The 22,940-nt window shown below is 39.1% G+C and overlaps 1 protein-coding gene across 3 annotated transcripts in view; it reads left to right on the top strand.

Moving 5' to 3' along the window:
* Positions 1–22,940, top strand: part of ZNF236 (zinc finger protein 236) — a 178,311-nt gene that overhangs the window by 135,593 nt on the left and 19,778 nt on the right. The window contains exons 24-30 of one of the 3 annotated variants that reach the window (XM_074987533.1): positions 1,238–1,383; positions 2,624–2,867; positions 4,775–4,954; positions 11,358–11,513; positions 16,801–16,991; positions 21,809–21,937; positions 22,683–22,880. In XM_074987533.1, coding sequence (XP_074843634.1) covers positions 1,238–1,383; positions 2,624–2,867; positions 4,775–4,954; positions 11,358–11,513; positions 16,801–16,991; positions 21,809–21,937; positions 22,683–22,880 — 1,244 coding nt within the window. The remainder of the gene's footprint in view (positions 1–1,237; positions 1,384–2,623; positions 2,868–4,774; positions 4,955–11,357; positions 11,514–16,800; positions 16,992–21,808; positions 21,938–22,682; positions 22,881–22,940) is intronic. The other 2 variants (XM_074987534.1, XM_074987535.1) reach the window with 2 other exon arrangements.

Below are 22,940 nucleotides of genomic sequence, written 5' to 3' on the forward strand. Positions count from 1 at the left end.
TTTTTTTTTTTGTTTTTGGAAAAGTCTCTTCTGGAAACTCCATGTCATGGGATTATGCAAATGAAGCATGAGAGTTGTGAATCAGTGCTTCACTGGCACTTTTGATCTTACTCATTTGCACTCCGCCTCCGAATTGGGAATGAAGACAAAGCCATAGTGTCCTTAGCATTTAAAATGAGACTGACATTTAAATCATTAGGGCACTTTTGAAAATTTTGCCCTGTGAGCCTCCTTTATAGGCAAGTATTTTCCACAAATTTACATCCATGTTCATAAACGCTTACATATCTTTCAAATTTAACTACAGCCATTCTACCCTGTCTGGTTGGATTTAACCCTGTTATGTAGAACTGCTTTAAACCAAGTGGTTTCAGTTCACATAATATTGGTAGATATAAATTGGCCAGTTCAAATCATTGGGATTTGAGTTTTACTTGAGCAGAAAGTGAGGGGTGGGACAGTCCTCAGAAAAGGTGTAAAGAACCTTTTAAGAAATATCAATAGCCTTTCCCTTGTGTTTCATGTTGCCCAGTAGTACCCTTGCCGATGTTTTCTATAGTTGTAGTGGGAAACGAATGTCTTTCTAGCAGCATAAATATTGAAAATAAGGAAAGCAGAACAGAGGGCTGTTGAAATGGTTCTTACGTGACTTGCAAAAGGACATTTTTATATATATTGTAAAATAGATCCAGTATTGAATGAATATCCTTTTAAATTAGAACAGTTTAATGCTTGTCAGATTTGAAGGCTTTACGTGTATTCTATCTACACAAGCATTTACTTGGACAAAGGTAGAACTTCGTGTTGAACTATAGTGTTGCTGTACTACATATAAATTTTCAAAGAGCCTTCACGGATACATACATATTCAGATTTTTGGTGCAACCATTTTCAGATGTGCTGTTTTACATTCAGAGTGTGTGGACATTCAAAAAGTGAAAATATTGAAGCATTTGGACCTTTGTGTCTAGAATTCTGGATTCATTCTAAAGTTATTCTGCTTCATGAAAGAACCTGGTCACTGCTAAATTTAATTTTTTTCCCACTAAATGCATTATGTAGATTTATTATAAACTTTAAAAATGGAGCACTGACCTCTTGAATCTAATTTATGTTTCTTGGTATACAGAATTGCAAATAGTTAGGTATTTCAGAATGATTTCATTTTTGAAAACTGGATAAAAAGGAGACCAGTAATAACAAAAAGAAATTATAATATGACTATTTTCTTTGGTAGCTGGAGGTGACTTAACTGTCTCCTTGACAGATGGTAGTTTGGCCACCCTTGAAGGCATACAGTTACAGCTTGCTGCAAATCTAGTTGGACAGAATGTTCAAATTTCTGGAATAGATGCGGCCAGTATTAACAACATCACATTACAAGTAAGTTTTGTATTTCTATTAATAATTGTCCCACAGCTGGTGGAGTGTCATGCGTAGCCCTGCTAGCCTCACTGGAGTGCTACCTGCATGGGGTTTCTTGTCATGCTGCAATGATTCCATGTTCTACATTATTAAAAATCTTTGTGCGCGCACACGCGCGCTTTGAAAATAAAACTTAAGGTTTCTGGTTTTCACTGATTTTTTTTTTTTTCTGAATTTTTTATTCAAATTTTAACTTGCTTTTTATCCATTAATAACATTAATTTTCTGAAGCATTTTACTTCACAATTTCCTCCTGTTTGTACTCTTTCTTTCGAGGAATGCTCTCCCTCTTGTGTTGTTCAGAACCTTCCATTGCTAGATGTTTTATTTATTTACTTATTTATTACATAATCCAGGAGAAATGTTAAAAAAAAAAAAAATGACAAAGTTCTTAGCTTCAACCAGTTTTCAGTACTCCTAACACAGTGTGGAGGAAGAATGGATTTGGTGCAGTTTTATTGGTTTTAAACATGAAAAAGAAGCTCCATATATAAATCTGTAATATAGACACACACTGCACTTTAGTATATGTAAATGAACATGCATAATATGACTGTATATTTTGAAAAGTATCTAAGATGCCAGTTTATACAGCTTGAGGGTGAGATGTACATAGTTTATTCAAGCACAAAAATAAGTTTATGACTACAGCATAGGAGGAAACATAAGTCATTCAGACTATCAGTTCACTCTTTTCTTCTACTCCCTTTCGCCTTCACTGTCAAAGGCCTGAGCAAAGTGACCTGAAGGCAATACAGAGCAAGTATCAAGTTCCAACATGAAAAACATCCTGCAGCCAGTCCCGTTTAAATTTAATGAGTTTCTCAAACTTGTTGCTCTGAATTGCTATTGGATATTGGAGAAAGTGGCATGCTCTTGACCAAGGTCCAAACCATGTAGGACTTGAATGGGTGGAAGGCAATTCTTTGAATTATAGTAAAAACAAATAGAAAGCCAGGCAATTGCTGAGGAACCGGTGTTAAATTTTCTAATCATATGTTTTTGCTTACCAAGTCATCAGCTGCAAGCTGCATCAGATTTCATAATGTTCTGTAAGTGTAATAAGATCTAGATTCAAAAAGAAAAGGTGATGTCTAAAGAGGCCTAATGAGTTACAGGCATTTTAAGACACTGCCATCTGGAATTCTGGGTTTACAGTAAAGTTCGCTTATCCATATCTGACTGTGTTGCTTTTCAGATCGATCCTGGTATTTTACAGCAGACACTACAGCAGAGTAACTTACTAGCCCACCAGCTAACTGGGGATCCCAGCATGGCTCCACAGAACAACTCCCTCCAAACAACAGACAGCACGGTGCCAGCAAATGTGGTTATCCAGCCCATATCAAGCTTGTCTTTGCAGCCCACAGTTACTTCTTCAGCTAGTATGACAATAGGATCACTGTCTGAGCAAGACTCTGTGTTGACAACTAACAGTAGTGGTAAGAAGTGTTATTAAGCCCTTTCCTCTTGCCTTTTGTGGTGTTGTGGTTGTTTTTAACCATGTTTTTAGTGGTATTGGTTAACTTGCTCTTTATTCTTTTGAATTTCATTAAATAAGTAAAGGGATATTGATATTAAATGCATTACTGCTTTAAGTTTGAGGATAAAATACACAGCTCCCTAAAGAGAGTTATATAACACAAACATCTGGGTCTTCGTTTTTTTTAAATTTACTTACATTTTCCAGGCACACTTAGGCCTCTAATTTTGTGATTGTACTTGCTAACTAGTTATCTAAATGTTAACATTTATGCTTACGAGTAAGGGGGGATTTCAGGTCTAGACTCCTTTATAAACTTTGGTGAGTGGAATGTAAGCAGTTTCTTATAAGTGCAACTTATTTTGATGAAAAGCTCCTGAGAAGCCTAAAGACTCTTCCATTGTCTTTGTGCTGTACTGTGCTAAACGTGTATTCTGCCCTCAACAGAACAAACGTTTCATCGGCAAACTAATTTGAGAAAACATTGAGACTGCATAGCTAACCACACAGCCAAGGAAATTCCAGAATTAGGTTTGCAGATAGAACTGGCTCAAAAATGGAATTTCTGTCACATAGCAAATGATGAGATCTCAACATTTGTTTCTGTTCTGACTATTGGAATGGCATGCTGAAATCTCAGAACTTTTCATGAAACATGCGGAAACATTTCAATGTTATCAAAACTTCTAATTTTAATTGAGTAATATTTTTTACTTGTGATTTGTTGTATTCTAATGAATAATAATACAAAATGATAATACAAAAGTCAGAACAGAATGGTTTGAACTGCTCACAGTGGAGCCACTTCAGCTTTATCTCATCAAATTTTTCACAAAAATCAGTATCTTCCTAAAAACATTTCAATTTTATTTTCTTATGGAAGTCTTTTCCATTGGAAATTTTTCAGCCAACCTGAGTTACAACATAACTTATTCAAAATGCAGTCATCGTCTAGATGAGCGCATACGTTTTCTCATACAGTACATGTTTTTCTATAACTTTAGAACTCCATGTTTACCCTATACTATAATGATATATTATCTTGTATGAATTAAAAGCATAGAATGAAAAATGTAGAAACATTCTAATTTCTAGATGTGTCATGGTGCAGTCAAAGTAGTCTTTTACCTATGTCCAGTGTAACTTAATTTAATTTGAAATGTTGGTTAGTAATTGTTAAATACTGTTCATGTGAAAAGTGTTGTTTTTCTTGAAGATTTTTAACAAATTTTGGTGAATAAAAATGGTTTCCTCACATATATCGAAAGTCATGGTTTAGTAAGGATGGCTTCTCTGTCAAGCTACAACTTTGTACTCCCAGTTGCTTTGAGACAAATGTTCAGTCTAATTTGAGTGGGTTTTTTTGTATTTTTTTTTTTTTTTACCCTTTCTTTCTGAAGAAGAAGCTCGCCTGTGTTTTTATTTTATTTTTGAAAAACCAAGCAATCTCTTAGGAAAGAACAACCTAGAAAACATTGCTGAAAGCTTTTGAAATCGGAAAAAATATTGAAAGTAGTTTCAGTACCTCCATTCTAAACTCCATCCCCCTCATTATCTGTTAAGCTACAATGAAATGAGTTTAGCACTATACCTTGCAGAGTTGTATTTTTATATAATTAGAGAGGTATACTAAAATTTGCAGCACAGTGATTGGTCATCAAAAGGATCTAACAGTTTTGGGAAGCAAAGATTGGCTAGCAACAGCATCTTAATTCTAAACACAATTTTAAACAGCTTAGTATAATTGTAATCTTCTGATTTTCCTTGATTGTACAAAAAGCTAAAATTGTACTTTTAAAGATTGTATTTTTGTGTAATTAATACAAGTCGTGTATTTATTTATTTTTCTCCTAACCAATATATTAGGTGCACAGGAACTCTCTCAAGTCATGACATCACAAGGTGTGGTGTCCACTTCAAATGGTCAGCATGAAATAACATTGACCATAAATAACTCAAGTCTGAGTCAAGTTCTAGCTCATGCTGCTGGTTCCACCACTGCAAACTCTTCAGGAAGCCCACAAGAAATTACCCTCACCATATCTGGTTAGTGTCTGTTAACGCTCATCAGTCATTCTTAGTTTCCACCCAAAATGCTAACTATGGAATTACATTTTCTGGTTTACTTTATCAGAGGGTGAAATTGTTTGTTTCCACTACAGGTTGAACCTTTCTCGTCCGGCACCTTGAGGACCTGACTGATGCCGGACAGGAGATTTAGCAGTCCACGGGAGGTCAATATTGTCTGTCACATTACCAACACTCTAATTGTTTACTGGGCTCTTAGAAGATGTTTAGGTGTAAATTACAGCTACATAACCACACAGAGCACTGAGAACCAAGATTTGGTGGCTATACACGAACTTTTGGGACTGCAGGAAACTCGGCCATACCTATGATAAGTGGTTGTCCAGCTATCTAAAATTATGCTGGATTACCGATGTTGCTGGATGAGAGAGTGCCAGACTAGAGAGGTTCAACCTGTACCTCCAAGATTACCCTCAAGCTATAATCTATAGTACAGCTCTCTGCTGGCTTACCTGTGTTGGTCAGGGTTGTGAAGAATGTGTTCTCTGACTGCCATAGCTATGCTGGAGAAAGTTCAGAACACAGACACATGTCTAGTGACCAATGCTGTGCCTTCACTGACAGATCCTATCTCCTTTGCGTGAGCTGGTTTTACTAATACCCAGTGCAGCTTTAGTTTGAATCATTTTAGTTTCTCCGGATCTAAAGGTAGCTTCTCCAGGTCTTATTGTTTTTAAGTGTTGAATAGCATTGCTTTGAATATGGTCAAATTAGACTCCATCCCCTTCTTTTTTACACTAGTATAGATCTGTTGCCTTCCCAGTCTTTGCGTATGTCTGCATTTGGTCTGAAGGCGTAAATTGCAGCTTGAGGAGATATACCTCTGCTAGCTCTGATTTGAGCAAGTGTGCTAAAAACAGAGCATAGGCGTGGTGGCACAGACAATTGGAAGAGCTAGCAGCTCATATTCTGTCAGTAAGTTGTTATCAGAATATTAGTTATCCTCATATGTCTTTGTGAGGATAATGGGCAGACAGCGGTCAAGGCACGTATATCTGTCTATATTGTGCTGGACAGCCTGCTGATATCGTGCCCCGTTATCCCTCTAAAAAGTGTTACTTTACTGTTTTTATTATTTTGGCATTAATGAATGCTAGTCATGAACCAGGGCCTCATTGTGGTTGGCTCTTTGCAAAGAGCAAAAAATGCTCTACTTCTATTGAGTTAACTGATCCAGAGAACTTTGGAGAATAGCTTAATCATAAACATAAAACACTTGACAAGCACTCTGAACTAAATCGGTATCATGTAAGACAGTGAATTTTCCCCCCAGAAGACAAGTGCAGCCTAATCAGTCACTGATATAGCAGATTTTGTCTGTGAACTATTTTACATGTCCATTCCCCTTCAGCTATGCGCTTACTGCATCTTCTTTTAGCAGTTGCTTTTTGGGGTAATGTGTGCACCTTCTGCTGCTTCATACTGCTGCACAATGTATAAATGGCAGAGGTATCCCCAGATCTCAGTCCTCTTTGTCCCAAGATCGACTGAACATGTTAAATTGCTTCTAGAAGTATTTTTCCTTTCATGGAACTTGTTTTTTCCATTTGTATGTAGTTAGTGGTATTCATTCATATTTTAATGTAAGTGTGATTTCTTAATGTTTTCATAGTTTCATAGAGCATTGGCTCCCACTTGTTCTGGGTGTCAAATTTAGGTTCTGGTGAATGATCACCATTTGAGGTATCTGAAGTGCCTCAAAGAGAGGCACGTTCGTGATATGTGTCAGAGCCAGCAATATCCAGAGAAGAATTTCCTGAATGGAAAAGCTCCAGTGCTAGATGCACGACTGTTTCTATGAGTAGCTGATAGTCTTGTCTCTCCATCCTTCCTAGTCCAGGACCTAAAGTTCTGACACACAACCTGAACATAATTGCCTCTTTCAGTTTTGGAATAGATGTTTGCTATCATTCACTGTCAAAATTGTAAAGGAGCACTGGTGTACAGGGGACAAGGGAAGTTTGATTGCTGGGATCTCAGCCTCTTGAAAGATTATTCTTTTGAAGCATCCTGCTGATGCACATAGCATCTGCAAGACCAATGTGTTGGTATTCATATTTTAGTCATTGGGTCTTCCACAGGATGTGCAACAGACAGCTCAGAATCTCCTTCTTGAGTAACCATCATCTTCACAGTTTCAAAAACATCATGGTTATGTTTGAAGTCTTTGGGGATTTATACACCATTCCTTAAAAAATAGTAGTTCCACCCTGTCATTCCAGAGCTATGCATCCTTTATGGGTAGACAGCCTGAACAGCCTATGAGAAGGGGGACAGTCAACAGAGGAGAGTCCATCCATCGTTGGAGTCCATCCATCGTTTGATGAGGCAGTCAAACTGCTTGGCATTTCCAGGCTGTCTATAAGAGCTTCATCAAGGACCTCTTCCAAGTTTGCTATGTAGCATTTGCTCTTACGCCTGTTCTATCCAGCAGGTTATCCTATGCTTGTACCTACGTTACCACATACCACTGGGTTTTAAGCAGTGTGATATGAGGCTGTAACTTTCAGTTTGTTTCTCTACCACCACCCTACTCTCTTTGGGAGGTCCAGTCTCTCTTTCTGCTGGGAGCTTAGAAGAGGTCCCTCCTCACTACAAAAGGAAAGAGTTTAATCTGTGCTACATTCTAATTCCAGAGGCAAAATGAGATTGGAGACTCTCAGCTGTGAGATCTGAACAAATATTTAAAGAAAATAGCATCACCATACAGAATTCTAACATCTGTTTCCCCCTCCCTGGATTCTGGGGAGTGGTGCACTGCTGTGGAGTTGAGAGAGACCTATTTCCATGTGTTTATCTGTCAGAGATTTATGGTAAATGACTCCTGTTTTCAGTTCGCAGCCCTAACTTTTGACCTATGTGTGGCCTTGTGAGTATTTATAAAATGTATAAGATTTGTGGTTGCATTCCTAAGGAAAACAGGAGTATAAGTATTTCTATATCTGGATGACTCTTGGGAAGAAGTCAGTCCAAGAATCAGGTAGAATTTAGTGTGTCCGAGATCTAGTCCATTTTTAGACTTGTGAGATTGCTTATGAATGAAGGCAAGTCAGTCTTCTCTGCTGTTCAGAGGATAGAGTAGTAGTAGTGTTGAATTCTAGGGTAGCCAGATTTTTCCTCCCACAAACCAGATTCCAGACAATATTAGCCATTGTACTGGACCTGAGAGCCCATCAAGTCACAAATGTAAAAAATGACTCGGACTACTGCATGACATGACCTCGTGTATGTATGTGATTCAGCGAGCCAAGCTTTGTCTTGGGCAGTTGCACCAGTGTATGATCTCAGTGTACTCTCTGACTCATCAGTAGACATGCTGGTTTGAATGCCCATAGAAATTGTATCCACTGTGAGTTGATGAATGGATCCATCTGATGTAGTGTTGGAGTTTTGTTCATGTGTAGTCAACCACATACAACAGTTAGACATTTCTCTTTGGTTTGGAGCCCACCTGAGTAATCAACAGATTCAAGATCTGTGGTCTCACTAAGATTTATCTGTCCCAATCAGCATGAGAGAGCTGGCATTCATCTTGCCTCTTGGGCTTTTCTCCCACACATCAAGGGAAAGACACTTCTTGTTCTTATGGACACCACAGCAGTAATGTTGTGTGAAGAAATAAGGCGAAGCCGCATCAGATTATCTCTGTCAGATGCATCTTTGGAGTTTCACCTCAGTGTCCCACCTTCCAGGTTTTCAGCACTGTCTGGCAAACTCCTTGAGCAAAGTATGCTCTCTGTTCAAATATCGTAACACTCACTTTTCAAACCTGGGGTATTCCTCACGTATGCTTGTTTGCAACTCATCACAACAGGAAGTGGCAGGGATTTTTGTTTTATTCTAAAGTAGATAACTTCCATCAGAGACTCTTGAATGTATTCTTATTTCTCTGGAAAGACAAGCTAATATATGCTTAGCTTCTGGTTTTGCTTCCTTCCAGAGTGTTGTTTAGAATCGGGCAGGATTATGTTTGTGAGATCCTCATAGCATTGGTATTGTCTTGCCAGCATTTGTTCTCCAGTCTGCAGAGCTTCTCAACCAGCTTACCTTTTAAACTTTCTCCAGAACAAGACCAAATCTCAGGACCTTAGTCACTCACTTCATCCCAACCCAGATGCTCTTCATCTTGTGGCCTGGATACTTCATGCTTAGCATCTCAGGAGGAGCTCTGTTCAAGAGATGTACAAAATATCCTCCTGAAGAGCAGAAAGTCTTCTCCTGAGTACAGTTACCTGTTTAAATTCACCTTGTTCTCAGCAGAAAGGTAGTTTATTGGACTGGGCTTCTGTATAGCTTGTTCTGGACTATTTTGTTTCACTTGAAACAGCAAGGTCTTTCCATTAGTTCCATCAGGGTGCACCTAGCAGTTATCTCCACTTTCTCCCCTTCATCCTTGTTTTTTTTTGTTTGTTTGTTTTTTAAATAGAGTCCAGCATTTCTTAAAGGGACAGGACTAATTACATCCCTAAGAGGATCCAGTTCTTCTTGAGACTGAAACAAAAGAGGATGGGTCTGCTCTTTGAGCTGCTGCTTACCTGTTTATTATTGATGGTGGTTACCTCTGTGAGAAGGGTGGGAAAGTTATAAGTCCTGATAGCTTGCCTACCTTATGCAGTCCTTTGCAATGGCACTATATACTTAGGCCACATAAGAAAATTCTGTCTAAAATAATTCTCACTTTCAGTTACGTGGGCAGTATACTTACCAGATTTCTTTCATAAATCCCATTCTCATAGGAATGAACAGAGACTGTGTACTCCAGGGGTTAATTAGCTTTTTATGTGGACAGGACTAGACCATTTAGAGGTAATTGTAGTATTTGAAGACAAGCTGAAGGCTCTTCCAGTCTCAACTTAGAAAAAACTCATCGTGAAGTGCCTCATGGGTAACAGCGTGTTACAATATTGCCAGGGTAACTCAGATAAGCAGAGTGGTGGTGTACTTGAGGACATCACAAGCAGCTTTTCTAGATCTGTGGTTGTATGAGACATGTCTAGAGCTGCAGCCTGGTCATTGGTGCATTCTTTTCCATCTCGTTATGCAATATCAACTTTCCAAAGATGATGACAAGCTTCCATCATTGTTCGGGTAGATTCTGCTCCTGCTTCCAAACTGAACTGTGGGAGAGTTACCTGAAGTGTAATGGACATGTGCAATTACTCAAAGAAGTGAAAAACTTTATTAACCCATTTTTTCATTGTTGTTCTTTTGAGATGCATGCACGTATACATTCCATGACACTCCACTTTACCCCACTCACCAGTATTCACTTCTGTGTTTGAATCTGTAAGAAGGAACTTTTTAGGGACAGTTCCAACCTTTTTACCATGCACAGCAGTGTGAAACAGCACTGGACACGTGCTACCATGATAGGTGTTACTAAGGGAAGTGGGTCTTTGCCCACAAAAGTTTATGCTCCAAAAAATCTGTTAGTCTATAAGGTACCACAGGACTTCTCGTTGTTTTTACTAAGGGAAGAGTCTCCAGCAGTATGGACAGGGAACCCACATGTGAAGTGGAATATCCATGAGCACTGTATCTTAAATAACACCAGTTACAGAACAGGTTAGTACTCATTTTATCCCAGGGCAGATATTCAACAATTAAGCTCTGAGTCCAGATGCTTAGTCTCATGGCCTCGTCAGTACGTTTTCATGGGCACAACTAAATGAGACTTCAGGTTTGCTCATGAATATCTAAATGTTAGTGAGCTCGGTAGTTGTGTACCCAAAAATTGTTTGCACAGTACCTCACATCTTTGTGCAAATCAATTTTGTATGTTCAGCTGTATCTTCATTTTCTAGTAAATCCCCTTCTGTAAATCAGTTTTATAATATAGATTTTTTCAATTATGTTTTTAGCAAATTGTAGAAACTTGCACATTTAGCTGAAATTGTCTTGTGGTTTTGATCTAGAATCCCTTCCTCGAGGGGAGGAATAGTTCAGTGGTTTGAGCATTGGCTTGCTAAACCCAGACTTGTAAGCTCAGTCCTTGAGGGGGCCATTTAGGGATCTGGGAGGGAAAAAAAAAGGGAGAGGGGAATGGTGCTTGGTCCTGCCAAGAGGGCAGGAGACTGGACTCAGTGACCTCCTGAGGTCCCTTCCAGTTCTAAGAGATGTGTACCTCCATATATTAAATTACATTATTTTATAATAAAACACTTCTCCTTTTTAAAATATTCTTATGGTAGTAGAGTGCATGTGGAAAGAATTTCATAGTTAATATTGCCCCACGCAGCTCAGAATCAATCCTTTTGATTGGCTGTACTATTTGTCTTTGTACTGTTTGTACTAAGAATATTAGCAAAAAAAATTGCTCTTCCAGAGTTTCCATATGTCATAGAAGTATTTTTCTCTTTAGGTCAAGATCTTATTCAGCATAATTCTTCCGGAAGTAATGAATTGAATGGGAGTTTACGACTGACAACACCAACAATCAGCAATCAATCAACTGGTGCTACATTAACTATAAGCAATGATCAACTTCTGTCTCAGGGTCCATCACTGAACACCTCAGGTGTGCACTAATTGATTTAATAACTTTCTCTGGGAGAAATAGTTGCAGGGACAGTTCAGTAAATCTAGAATGTTAAATTTGTTTAGTCCCCTGATTACAGTGCTCAAGATTTTGTCTGTTTTTTACATTTGATTCACTCATGTTTTATATCAGCTGAAATGTTTATCCACCAAAGACAGAGGGCAAGGGGCTGTATCTAAAACTGGTGGTAGTGGAATGTAGCTGAGGTAGTTAAAGGTTTCCTGTGAAATTGGAGGGAACCTGTCATGTGGCCAGAGCAAAACAGTGATAAAAAGGGGTCACAATTCAAATTTCCCATTGGACTTATTGCCCCATCAGCCTCCAGCTGATAAGCAAGTCAGGTGGGAAAGATTTCTACCAAAAGGATTACTAATGCTTTCCAGAACGAGCTTAGTTCTAAGACATCTGCTATATTTGGGACTTCATGGCCCTTACAGGCTTCGGAAGAGGCTCAAGCAGTCTCTTTACCAGGAGTTTTAAGTTGTGACCCTTGAGTTAAATGAGGTCACAGCTAGTGGTTCAGAATTTTTGTTTTCCCACTCACCTCCTAACTTTCAGTTTATGCATGAAATGAATGAATGACCCAGGCAACACCATTTTGAAGACTGTGCCTCATGAAAAGGGCCATGTTACATGATTTGGTCATAGGAGCTATTCATTTGGAGTATAAAGGGATCAATATCAGGCAACATTTGGAGGAGAGCATCTCTTCAGAACAGCTCTACAATGCTCTCTTGTTGCTGCTAGCAAGTGCTCTTCAGTCCATATCTGCAACACTAATCGTGTCAAGTCTCATGGTTGTAGTCCTCTTTGCCTGCCACAGGGCCTTGGAGCCACCCACATGGAAACCCTGAAAGCAAAGGAGGAAATTCTAAACTGCTGCATCTGGATTGATGCACCAGTCACCACCAGCAGAGAGTTTGTTTTGATGCCTTGGTCAAGTGTCACAAACACCTCAACGATGTAAAATTTGCTGTACTATTCTGCATATTCTCCCACCTTCTGGGGATCATGTCCCCTGTGCCTCAACATTATGGGAGTATATTTCTTCTGATAGATGGCTCTTATAGGTTATAATATTGGGCAGCTCCTTTCTCTTGTATGCCTCGCCTCCCATTCCTATCCTTGGGAGTCCCTGTCATGAATTTCTCCAGAGGTGAAAGTTTCTCTCTTTACCACTTAGGGGCCCTGGAATAGGTTCCAACTCAGTATAGAGGAAGAGATCTATTCCAAGTACTTTCTGGTTTCCAAAGATAAGGGAGGTTGTAGCCAATTCTATCCAGCCACATGCTGAACATCTTCATCAAGAACAACAAGAAGCCATGTGGCACCTTATAGACTAACGGATATTTTGGAGCATAAGCTTTCATGGGCAAAGACCCACTTCATCAGATAGGGTCTTTGCCGACGAAAGCTTATGCTCCAAAATATCTGTTAGTCTATAAGGTGCCACACGGCTTCTTGTTGTTTTTGACAAAGATGCTATCTGATGAAGCAGGTCTTTGCCCATGAAAGCTTATGCTCCAAAATATCTGTTTGTCTGTAAGGTGCCACAGGACTTTGTGTTGTTTTTGAAGATACAGACTAACTCAGCCACCTCTCTGATAACTTATCTTCATCAAGATACAGTGATCCAAGATATTAACACTTGTTGCTATCATGCCATCCCTAGAATCAGGAGACTGTTTTATGGCCCCTGAGCTTCAAGACATGGACTTTCATGTCACAATACAAGCCTCTCCCAAGAAAGCCCTACACTTCATCATAGATCAGGACCTCTATCAGTATTGAGTTCTACTTTGATGCCCTTCTGCTCTGCACCAAGTGTGTTTACAAAAGTTATGATTATGGTCCTACCAAATTCCATAGTGGTCAATTTCCTGACCACAGGATTTTTAAAATGGTAAATCTCATGATATCAGATATTTAAATCCGAAATTTCGTGGTTCTGTAATTGTAGAATATTGCTACTCTTACATCTGCACAGCTGCTGGCAGAGTGGTGGCTGCTGCTCAGGAATCCATCTCTGAAGGCAGAGCTACCACCAGCAGCAGCAATGCACCAGTAAGGATGGAATGGTAGGCTCCCTCCACTCTTACTTCTGCACAGCTACCTGTAGAGCTGGACCCTTAGTTAGCAACTGCCACTACACTGCTGCTCTCCAGTTAATCAGCTCTGAAGGCAGCACAGAATCTAAGAGAGGCAATACTGTGACCCTTCTAAAATAACCTTGTAATCCCCCTGCAGCTACCTTTTTGGACCTCCAGTCTGAGAAATGCTGGTCTCACCCTGTGAAATCTGTATTGCAGATGTAAAAACATAGAAAAGGACAGATTTCATGGGAGGATACCACATTTCGCAGCCCATGACACGTTGCACAGCTGTTAATTTGATAGGACCCTAGTTGTTATGATAGTTGACTTTCAGCTTTGCCAACAGGGAGTAATTTGTTTCCCCTATTTCAATAGTTAATTTTTCAAGGGTTGTTCCTGTATTGAAGTTCAAACTCCTGTGGAGAATGATATGGCTCTCTTCCACTTGTTTTACCTGTACTTTAGTACTGCAGAGTTATGCCTCTAATGTGGATGGAGTTCATCCCACATTCAGTGCCATGATATCCAGAGCCTACTTACCAGAGGACAGTTTACTTGGTTTGATATGCTTAATTGCACAAGTCTAAATGAGCCCCTCCACATGATTGCTAGATTATGTTTGCAGCTCTTTGAGCATGTGATGGTGTGTAACTATTGTCTTGTTACACATCATCTTAGATATATCCTGCTTCAAAGCCTGACTCAGGATAATTTATACCCCTAGAGAGAGAGAGAGAGTTTGTACAAGTTGCCCTTTACTCCAAGTCATGTGCTAGGCTCTCTTGAATGGCTGAAGAATCCAGATGAGGTATGCTCTGGGATTTCCTTCAGTTATCCACCCTCTACTGTCAGAGTAATTTGGAATGCTTTCTTCTGAGGATGGGAAACTCATTTGCAGGACCATGTTATCCCATGCAGATAGTCTGCCCATGAGTTTACTCTCTATATCAGGGGTCAGCAACCTTTCTGGGACGGAGTGCCAAAATTTGACCTTTTGACCTGTATGTACAGTCAGAGTGACAGTGATACTATTTAGTCCTACTTACAACAGCTTCATCAATAATAAAGATGCAGAGCTTTACTGTTTAGGTGGTGGTTGGTAGAATTAGCTGGTCTTTTGCTAATCCAGAGACAGCATGGCTTTGAGCAAGTTCCCAGCTGCCTGGGGGAGGAGGGGTGGGGCTGAGCTCCCGCCTCTCACGTCTTGGAAAATCATCTCACATGCCACTCTTGGCACATATGCCAGGGGTGGCTGACCCCTCTTAAATATCAGTTTTGTGGAGCTCACTGCAATACAGTATGCTTACCAGCATGATAGAAGCTCATGTTGTTTGTCTAATAACAGACAAGAGGGCCACTACGTACAACATAAATCAACAAGGGGCTGGGATCTCCTTCCCTGTGCTCAGAATATTCAGAGTATTGTCTTATATCCTCTTAAACCACCATATACTTATCATAACAGGTTACTTTTCAGCTGCCAAAACACCACTGTTCATGACCACATGCAATATTTCACTTCAGATCAGGAGTGGGAAGTGCAGAAATCCATGCTAAAGCAGATTTTCATTACCTGGCATCTTCCATACATAGACCTTTTCACCAGCACTGTTGATCGCAAATGTACAAAATTCTGTTTGAAAAGAGGTCTCTGTCACCATTCTCTGAATATGCCCGTTTACTTTCCTGCTTGAAGAGTCTCCTATATGCCTTTCCTTCCAATCCTTCTAATCCTCAGGGTTTCAAAATAAAATAAGTCAAATCCATGGTAATTTTGATTGCACAAACCTGACCCAGACACACATGGTTTTCTTGTCTTCCTTGTGTCTCCTCCCACCCAGCCCTCATTCTGGATTTAGGGAACATTTGTCCTCCTAGCTTGGACGCTCTCTGGCTCAAGGCTTGGTCCCTAGGTGGCTTTTGGGATTAGGATTCTCCTGTTCCAGAGGATCAACAAATCTTTTTGAACATCACAAAGTAGTCTACTGATTATCTTGAGAAATGAGAGCAATTTTACCATTGCTCTACTTCACTTCACCTCTCTCCTGTTGATTCTTCGTCTTGGACAGTTTGGAATACTTGTTCATTCTGAAGAAAGAAGGTATCTCATTAAGCTCTGTTCAGGTCCACCTAGCAGCCATCGCAGAATTAAATTCTCCTATAGAAGGTTCAGTATTTGTTCATCCTTCAGCCTCAAGATATGTCTGTTTTAACAGCTGTCTTCCCAAGTGTCAACATGATGCTTGAACTTAGTTCTGAATTTTCTAATGAAATCTCCCTCAGAAGGACTAGCTTCCTGTATGCTTTTGAATTTTTCCATTAAAATGTTTTTCTAATGGCAATTACTTCTGCACAAAGGGTTGGTGAATTAGAGATTTATCTTTGAAGAAGATAGTGGTTCCTAGCCACAGTTGTTTGTGGCTTCCATATTGTTCAAGTTAACCATCAGCCAATTTCACACCTTACATTCCATCAGATTAGAGAGGATTAGTTAGGAAAACTTTAGCTTATTATTTGGACAGTAGTAAGTCCTTGACAGCCTCTCTGGGAGCTGACTACTCTACAATCTTAAGTCAGTTGACATTAACTGGTAATTATAGTGATGATTCAGGTTCATACTCCTCTCCGTCAGTTGGTGATGTACATGCTCCACATGAGCACTTCTCCTGTTATTCTAATATAGGGTCACTTTAATTTGGTTTTTGTTTTGTGGTGGAGTTCTCTAACTTTTGGTTTCTTTAAATATTGCTTTCATCTTGGCTTCTGACATAGTAGATTTTTCCAAGAGGAGGTGTCTTCCTGAATTCTGTGGGTGAACAGATGAGGACAAATTGTTCTCCTGTGGGAGGGTTTTCCTTAGTGTTACTTATCATTGGAAACTTGTCTTCAATTATACACATGTCTGTGCATCATATTGCAAGACTGTCATGTATAGACCTTTATGATGCTTTATGCTGGCAAGGTCAAGTTATAAGAGAGTCATTTTTTCCCTGTCATTTGTCATCTGTCTCACTAAAAGAGGAAAAAGATCTGCAGTAGTGCCACCGAGTCTCAGTAAAGTATTAGTAAGGAAGAAATTATCACATAAATTATTAACCTAAAATAAGGTAGAGCCATAGTTAGAATTAATGCTTAAGTTTCCTTTTTTAATGTTGTGCATATTTTATTTTTAGCAGAACTTAATACATCAAGTGGAAATCTTCCTTCAGTGCCACCCATGTCTCAGTCCACAGTTTCTGCTCAGAACTTAGTAATGTCTTCATCAGGAGTTGGAGGAGATGGTAGTGTCACTTTGACCTTGGCTGATACTCAGGGCATGTTGTCTAGTGGTCTTGATGCAGTTACACTTAATATCACATCACAGGTTAGTGCAATTATTCTCTGTTCTTCTGGTAGATCTGTAGTATAATGTCAAGGGACTGGGGAGTCTGATTACCTTTTTCAGAAGGTAATCCTTATCACTTATGCACAGTAAACAAATGGGACGGACATTTTTGCTGTTAATAGACCGCCTGAGAACCATTACAAGACTTCTTATATGGTGCTGCAGCTAAACATCATGGATATTTGGGAGAAATATTTTTGCAGTGGGCACACTTAGTTCCTACTATTTTGGGGGAAAAAAACTACTTATTTCAGAGAAATTCCCTGTATATGTAATAAGTACTGCTAGAACTGATTGGAGAACAAGAAGCTAGACCACCCCAAAACTTTCACTTCAGAAACCTCAGTCTTTCCACAGTAGTTCTCACGTAACTAATATTTTTCTGTGTCATTTATTGTTTTAATGTGTTTGGATGGAAGATTAGCCTGATCACAAACATGTATTTGACTATTTGCTAATATACTTCCTATTATAGGTGTGCATGTGCCTTGTGCGCAACATGATTTTTTGGCTAACAGTTACTGTAAATATACATTATGCTGCAATGTGTTCCCAAGGAAACGTGTGAAGGCTGTAGTTATTGTGACTCTTCCCCAGCTTCATCTTACTGCCGTTGCCCCAAATTGAGTCCCATTTGCTGGCATGAACTAGCCTCAATCAGATTACTGGAACTCTTTAGAACTGCTTTAATCCTTTAATTTTCAACTGAATAATCCTTATCCAAATTGAGTTTGTTTGCCAAGATTCTCTTCTGCACCTGCTGCCACCTTCCAGGACATATCCCTCTGTACCACAGTCTCAAGATGATGGAGTTGAAGCCTATAGGTATCAAGCCATGTCCATCCTATCATAGTTAATTCTTCTTAGAGACACACGTATAGAATTCATCCAAGCAGCAGCTGCTCAGTTTGCCCTTCATTCTCTAGTCATCTTAAAGGTCAGGAGATACAAGATTAAAGTTCCACCTCTTAGAACTGGCTGAGAGTGGTGTGAGATGCAGAATATGTAGGCTCAAGTCAGATTTGCACCATCCAGAATTCCGTGAAGGAGGCAAATAATGACAGGACCATAGTAAGGAAGACAGCGTGAAGTAAACAACTGGCAATGATATTATCTACACTGGTGGGAACTGCAGCATTGGACCTAAACTTTTGATATTGAAGATCATGCCATTCTCAATAAATTTTATGGTTAGTTGGTCCACAGACCAAATAACCACTGGCAGTCAGATTTATTAATATGGTGCAACACCAATATGATACCAGTCTCCAAAAAGAGCAATCCTGTACAGCAATGTTACATTCACCTTGCACAAAAGAGATGCTCTCCAAAGTTATACTTGTAAAGCAATCTTTTAATATCCTATTTGATTACCAGTTAAAAGAAGCTAGGTTCATCTTATTAGTTTTTTATCTTGTTTTGCTGGTACAGTTGCGTGCTCTTTATCTTTGTTCTGAACACAATATGCATTCTAGATCATGATGTACCTTTATCTTCATTATGGGTACATGCATTCCAGGTACTAGAAGATGTGAAGACACCTCCTAAGCCTGTACTAGGATAAATAGGTTTGTGAGGGTAACTGCCTTTCTATTACTATAAGGAAACAATTATATGTCCTGATATTGACAGTGTTCCTACTTACTTAAGCCAGAACTTACTTTGGTTATTTCAAGGCATGATGGCATACTTGACACAAAGAAACAGGTTTATTTCAAAGGTACAGACTAATGTTGGCTATATAATTTTTACTAATAATACTTAATATGGGTATTAATGCTTAGTATATACATATGGTAACGAGCATAAATTAGTCAGCATCACAAGCATTCTTCTTTGCATATGCACAGTGTTCTTGGAGTAGCGTTAACCAGGAGTCAAAACCAGATTTGGTCCACTGGTTGGATCATTAGATTCCCTTTCGTGGGCAACATGAGTGCTGTTCCATGCTCCACCACCATAGACATTAAAACAGGTCACCCAGAACACTGGGCATGATTTTGATGTAAAGCTCAGTGTTCTGTCATGTAGAGAGAGCCTGAAATACAAGAAGATAAATCTTCTCCAGCAGGAAAAATGAGAGGCAAGTTGTATATTGCAGTGCAAGAATATATTAGTACCATCATCAACTTTGGCACTTGTGAGCTATCATGGCCCAAACCCAGGACATACATCAGCACTGTAATATCCAATAGGGCTAGTCAGGCCCCAGCTGTTGTTGTCCTGACTCCTGTTGTTGGCGTCCTGTGGCTCATGAAGCCTCCCTGTGACCATTTATTAAAATGTTCATTATAGCACCTTACCATCAATACTGTCATCTTAGTGCTATCAGCTTGGCATAGAAAGTCAAAAAGATCCCACCCCTTCTTGCTGGGCCATTGTACAAATCGTTTTAACAGGGAGAAGGTCCTAACGTGTCCACTCCCCAAGTTAATGCCTTAGCTATTCTCAAATTTTCATCAGAATCAGTCGGTCATCTTGGCAGTCACCTCAACATCACCCTCGTTTTCTGCAAGAGAGAAGAAACTTTGCATTTTGGATGTCGCCAGAGACCTATTTTGTAAGTATTTAGACAGGACTAAGCTCTTCAACACACTGTATGTCTCTTTGTGGCTTTAGTGGGTGTATGTAAAGATCAAGCAGTATCTTCACAGACTCTCAAAGTTGATCACAAAGTGCACTTCCATTTGTTACAAGCCAGAGAAATTTCTCTAAATAAGAAGGAACGTTGCTGAACAGAGCATAGGCAACCTTGTCGACCTACTTCAGAAATGTGCTGATCTCAGAGATTTTTCAAAACAGTGCATAGAGTAACTCTGATCCTTTTTAAAAATTATGTATCTGACATGACAACCAGGGCAGACACAGAGTAATATTTCAATCTTTGGCAGTGTGTAGAATATAGGTATTACATGTGTAGCTACCAGTGTAGTAAAATGCAGGTTGTGCTCAGACCTGACACTCCAAGGTGTACCTACCCATGGCAGTGAGGGGCTCCAGCAGCAGAGAGCTGCCTGAGCTGTTCCCTGGTACTGCCCCCACTACCAGAGCCTTTGTGGTGAGGAAATCCTGAGGTAGTTGGATACGAGACCGGAAAAAAACAGCAATGCAGAGAGGAGAAGCACTGCTTGAGTATGTAGAGGGTTGTGTAGGCTGTGTACTGGCACTTCCTAAATCGTGCATTGCCATCTATGGTGCTGCTTATACCTTCACGAGCTGGGACTGTAAAGTGTCGTCTTTAACACCTCCATAGCCATATCTTTCGAGTCGTGCATCTGTGGCTCCTTACTCTCTCTGTCCAAGGAGGAGCCTGCTTGTTAGTCGCTTACGGTGCAATCCCCACTGACACACACTTACTTGATAATAACTCTTTCCTATTCTATCTTAAAGAACTGGTTCTTTGAGATGGTGTAGTAGTCTGTCCCCCCGATCAATCCTCCATCAGTATTCTTCTGGGTAATCTGCAACAGGACTTCCAATTGCAAAGGAACTGAGAAAGTGTCATGTTCCCTCCATTTAGCCTCTCATATTGGAGCATAAGAGTGCACATGCAAGCCTCATACCTAGTACAGACTGCTTGTGTGTATCAGTTGTATGCATAACTATAGTGTGGTTGATAGTCATTATATCGTCTCAAAGTAACAAATTATGTAAGGTAAGAAACTGCTCCTTCTGTTCGTTGTAGGATGTGTAACTCTATGCTCCTTGCTCCTGCTAGTCTGTAATACTGCACTAGAGGAGAGATTTCTCTAGGTTTGTAGTACTGATTTCCACTTAAAATTAGACAAATAAGCTACAATAGAACACATTTTAGAAATTTTAACAGTAAATCTCAGGGACCATTTCTCTTTCACATCCAGTTAAATTAACAGGAGAAACACCAATGTGAAATAGTGATGTACTGACTATTGGTACTAATGGTACTTTCCTCTTGAAGCAGGTGTTTGTGAATATGAATTTACATCTAAACATTTAAATAAGATATTTATTTTAATTACGAAAATGCTGGTGAATAGTTATCAGTGACTTCTGCGAACCTGTTGTCCTTCTGTTTGTGACCACATAATTTCTATGGCAATTACAGCAGTTTCTTTTGTGGAACATAATAGGAGAGTATATGTTGTAGATGGTAACTGTCTTTTTCAATAAAAGTTAACAACTAGAAAAAATAATGCAAGCTAGCACCACGTGACCACCTGGCTCTTCAACACTACTTGCGTATGGGTTATGAGTAATGTTCCCTGTAAGCTGAGTTCTTGAGCGGCCACCCCCAGGGGAGATTAACTTGCAGCCCAGCTGATTAGCAGAGTTCTACAGCTACTCACAATTGGATAGCATGTGTTTCTGTTGGTGGTGCATATCCACCAATGCCTTGGTGCACATAACAAAACTTATTCTGCTAAGTGATGAGAAAAATACCTTGATTGTCTAAGTAAAAATGGTGGGCTTCACAAATAACTCACACAAGATATATCTAATATGAACGTCAAGTAAAAGTAATACATTATGTGGCTTAATTTCAGATGATGTGACACTTCAAGGTATGTGGAATTAGTAGAGTTGATATGTTTGTTCAGATACATATTTAACCCCCATTAGCCTGAAAGTATTAGCTATTTTTTTTTAAAAGTGATGTGTTCAGACTGATGTTTGAAGTAATCTTTTTAATGAGTGGTCTTGAGTGGTATACAGAGTTTCTCTTAATCCCATTTTATAATTGTTTTAGGATTATTCATTAATAATGACAATTGGCTATGCTTGTAAATACAATCACTTGAATAATTTTATTTTCATAGGGTCAGCAGTTCCCTGCTTTGCTCACAGATTCTAGTCTTTCCAGCCAAAGCGGATCAGGCTCACAAGTCATACTGGTGAGCCATGCACCACATTCAGCATCTGCAAACTCTGATGAAATAACGTATCAGGTAGATGTAGTTTATTTGTGTGTTTTTATGTCTAAAAGCATTATTTTAATCACGTGAAAATGATCTGTTTGTCCTGAAGCTGGGTTTCATATACATTTTAACCTTTTCCTAAAATAGCTTATTATGGAGTCTATGGATTTACAGTTCAGTGTGTTGAATTTTGTACTTAAAGCATAGATTCAGGTTCTTGGTTAACGATGAAAAAATCTGATGTATTTTTCTGATAATTACAGCACTGTTAGAATATAGAATACATTTAATGAGTATTTCCTAGTAAATCTGTTTACTGGTTTAGGCTTTAAAAAGGTAGCACTTGTGAGACCCTCCTCCTCTAACCTCAGTGATTTTGGTAATCAAAGAATGCAGATTCTTTAGACTTCACTATATAGATGAAACTTGTTTAAATCTTGTGGGTGGATTACCTCTGAAGAATTTTTAAAATATTAACAGCAAGTTTTCTGTCAGCTTGTTATCAAATTACCATCAGCAAAAAGAGAAAGAAGAAAAGGAATTTAATTATATAGGAGGATCACGAATATGAAAATATCCTTCTCATAACATAAATCAAAGGAAATTATCGTGCAGACAATTGATATATTTTGTAAGGTTTTAGTGACACTATTTTAGTATTTTTCTTCACCGTACTGAAATATGTGGTTTTACAGTCTCTTACATAAAGAAAATTATGAGTTAGTTCCTATAGATTCTAATTTTGAAAGTATAATTGTTTTACAAATTGTTACAGGTGGCTGAAGTATCTTCTAATCTGACTAAGAGCAATCAAGTGGAAAAAGAGAGCCGTGTACACCAGTGTTTTGAATGTAATCAAACCTTTGCTTCAGCCACAATGTTAATGCACCACAGTAAAGAGGTTCATGGAAAGGAGAGAATTCACGTTTGCCATGTTTGCAATAAAGCCTTCAAACGGGCAACACATCTCAAGGTACTTGGTAATAACTTAATTACCAGTTAATATGTTCACTCATTTTTTTGCTCTGGATTT

Source organism: Carettochelys insculpta, chromosome 2 (assembly GCF_033958435.1).
Source record: "Carettochelys insculpta isolate YL-2023 chromosome 2, ASM3395843v1, whole genome shotgun sequence".
Lineage (NCBI taxonomy): Eukaryota > Metazoa > Chordata > Testudines > Carettochelyidae > Carettochelys > Carettochelys insculpta.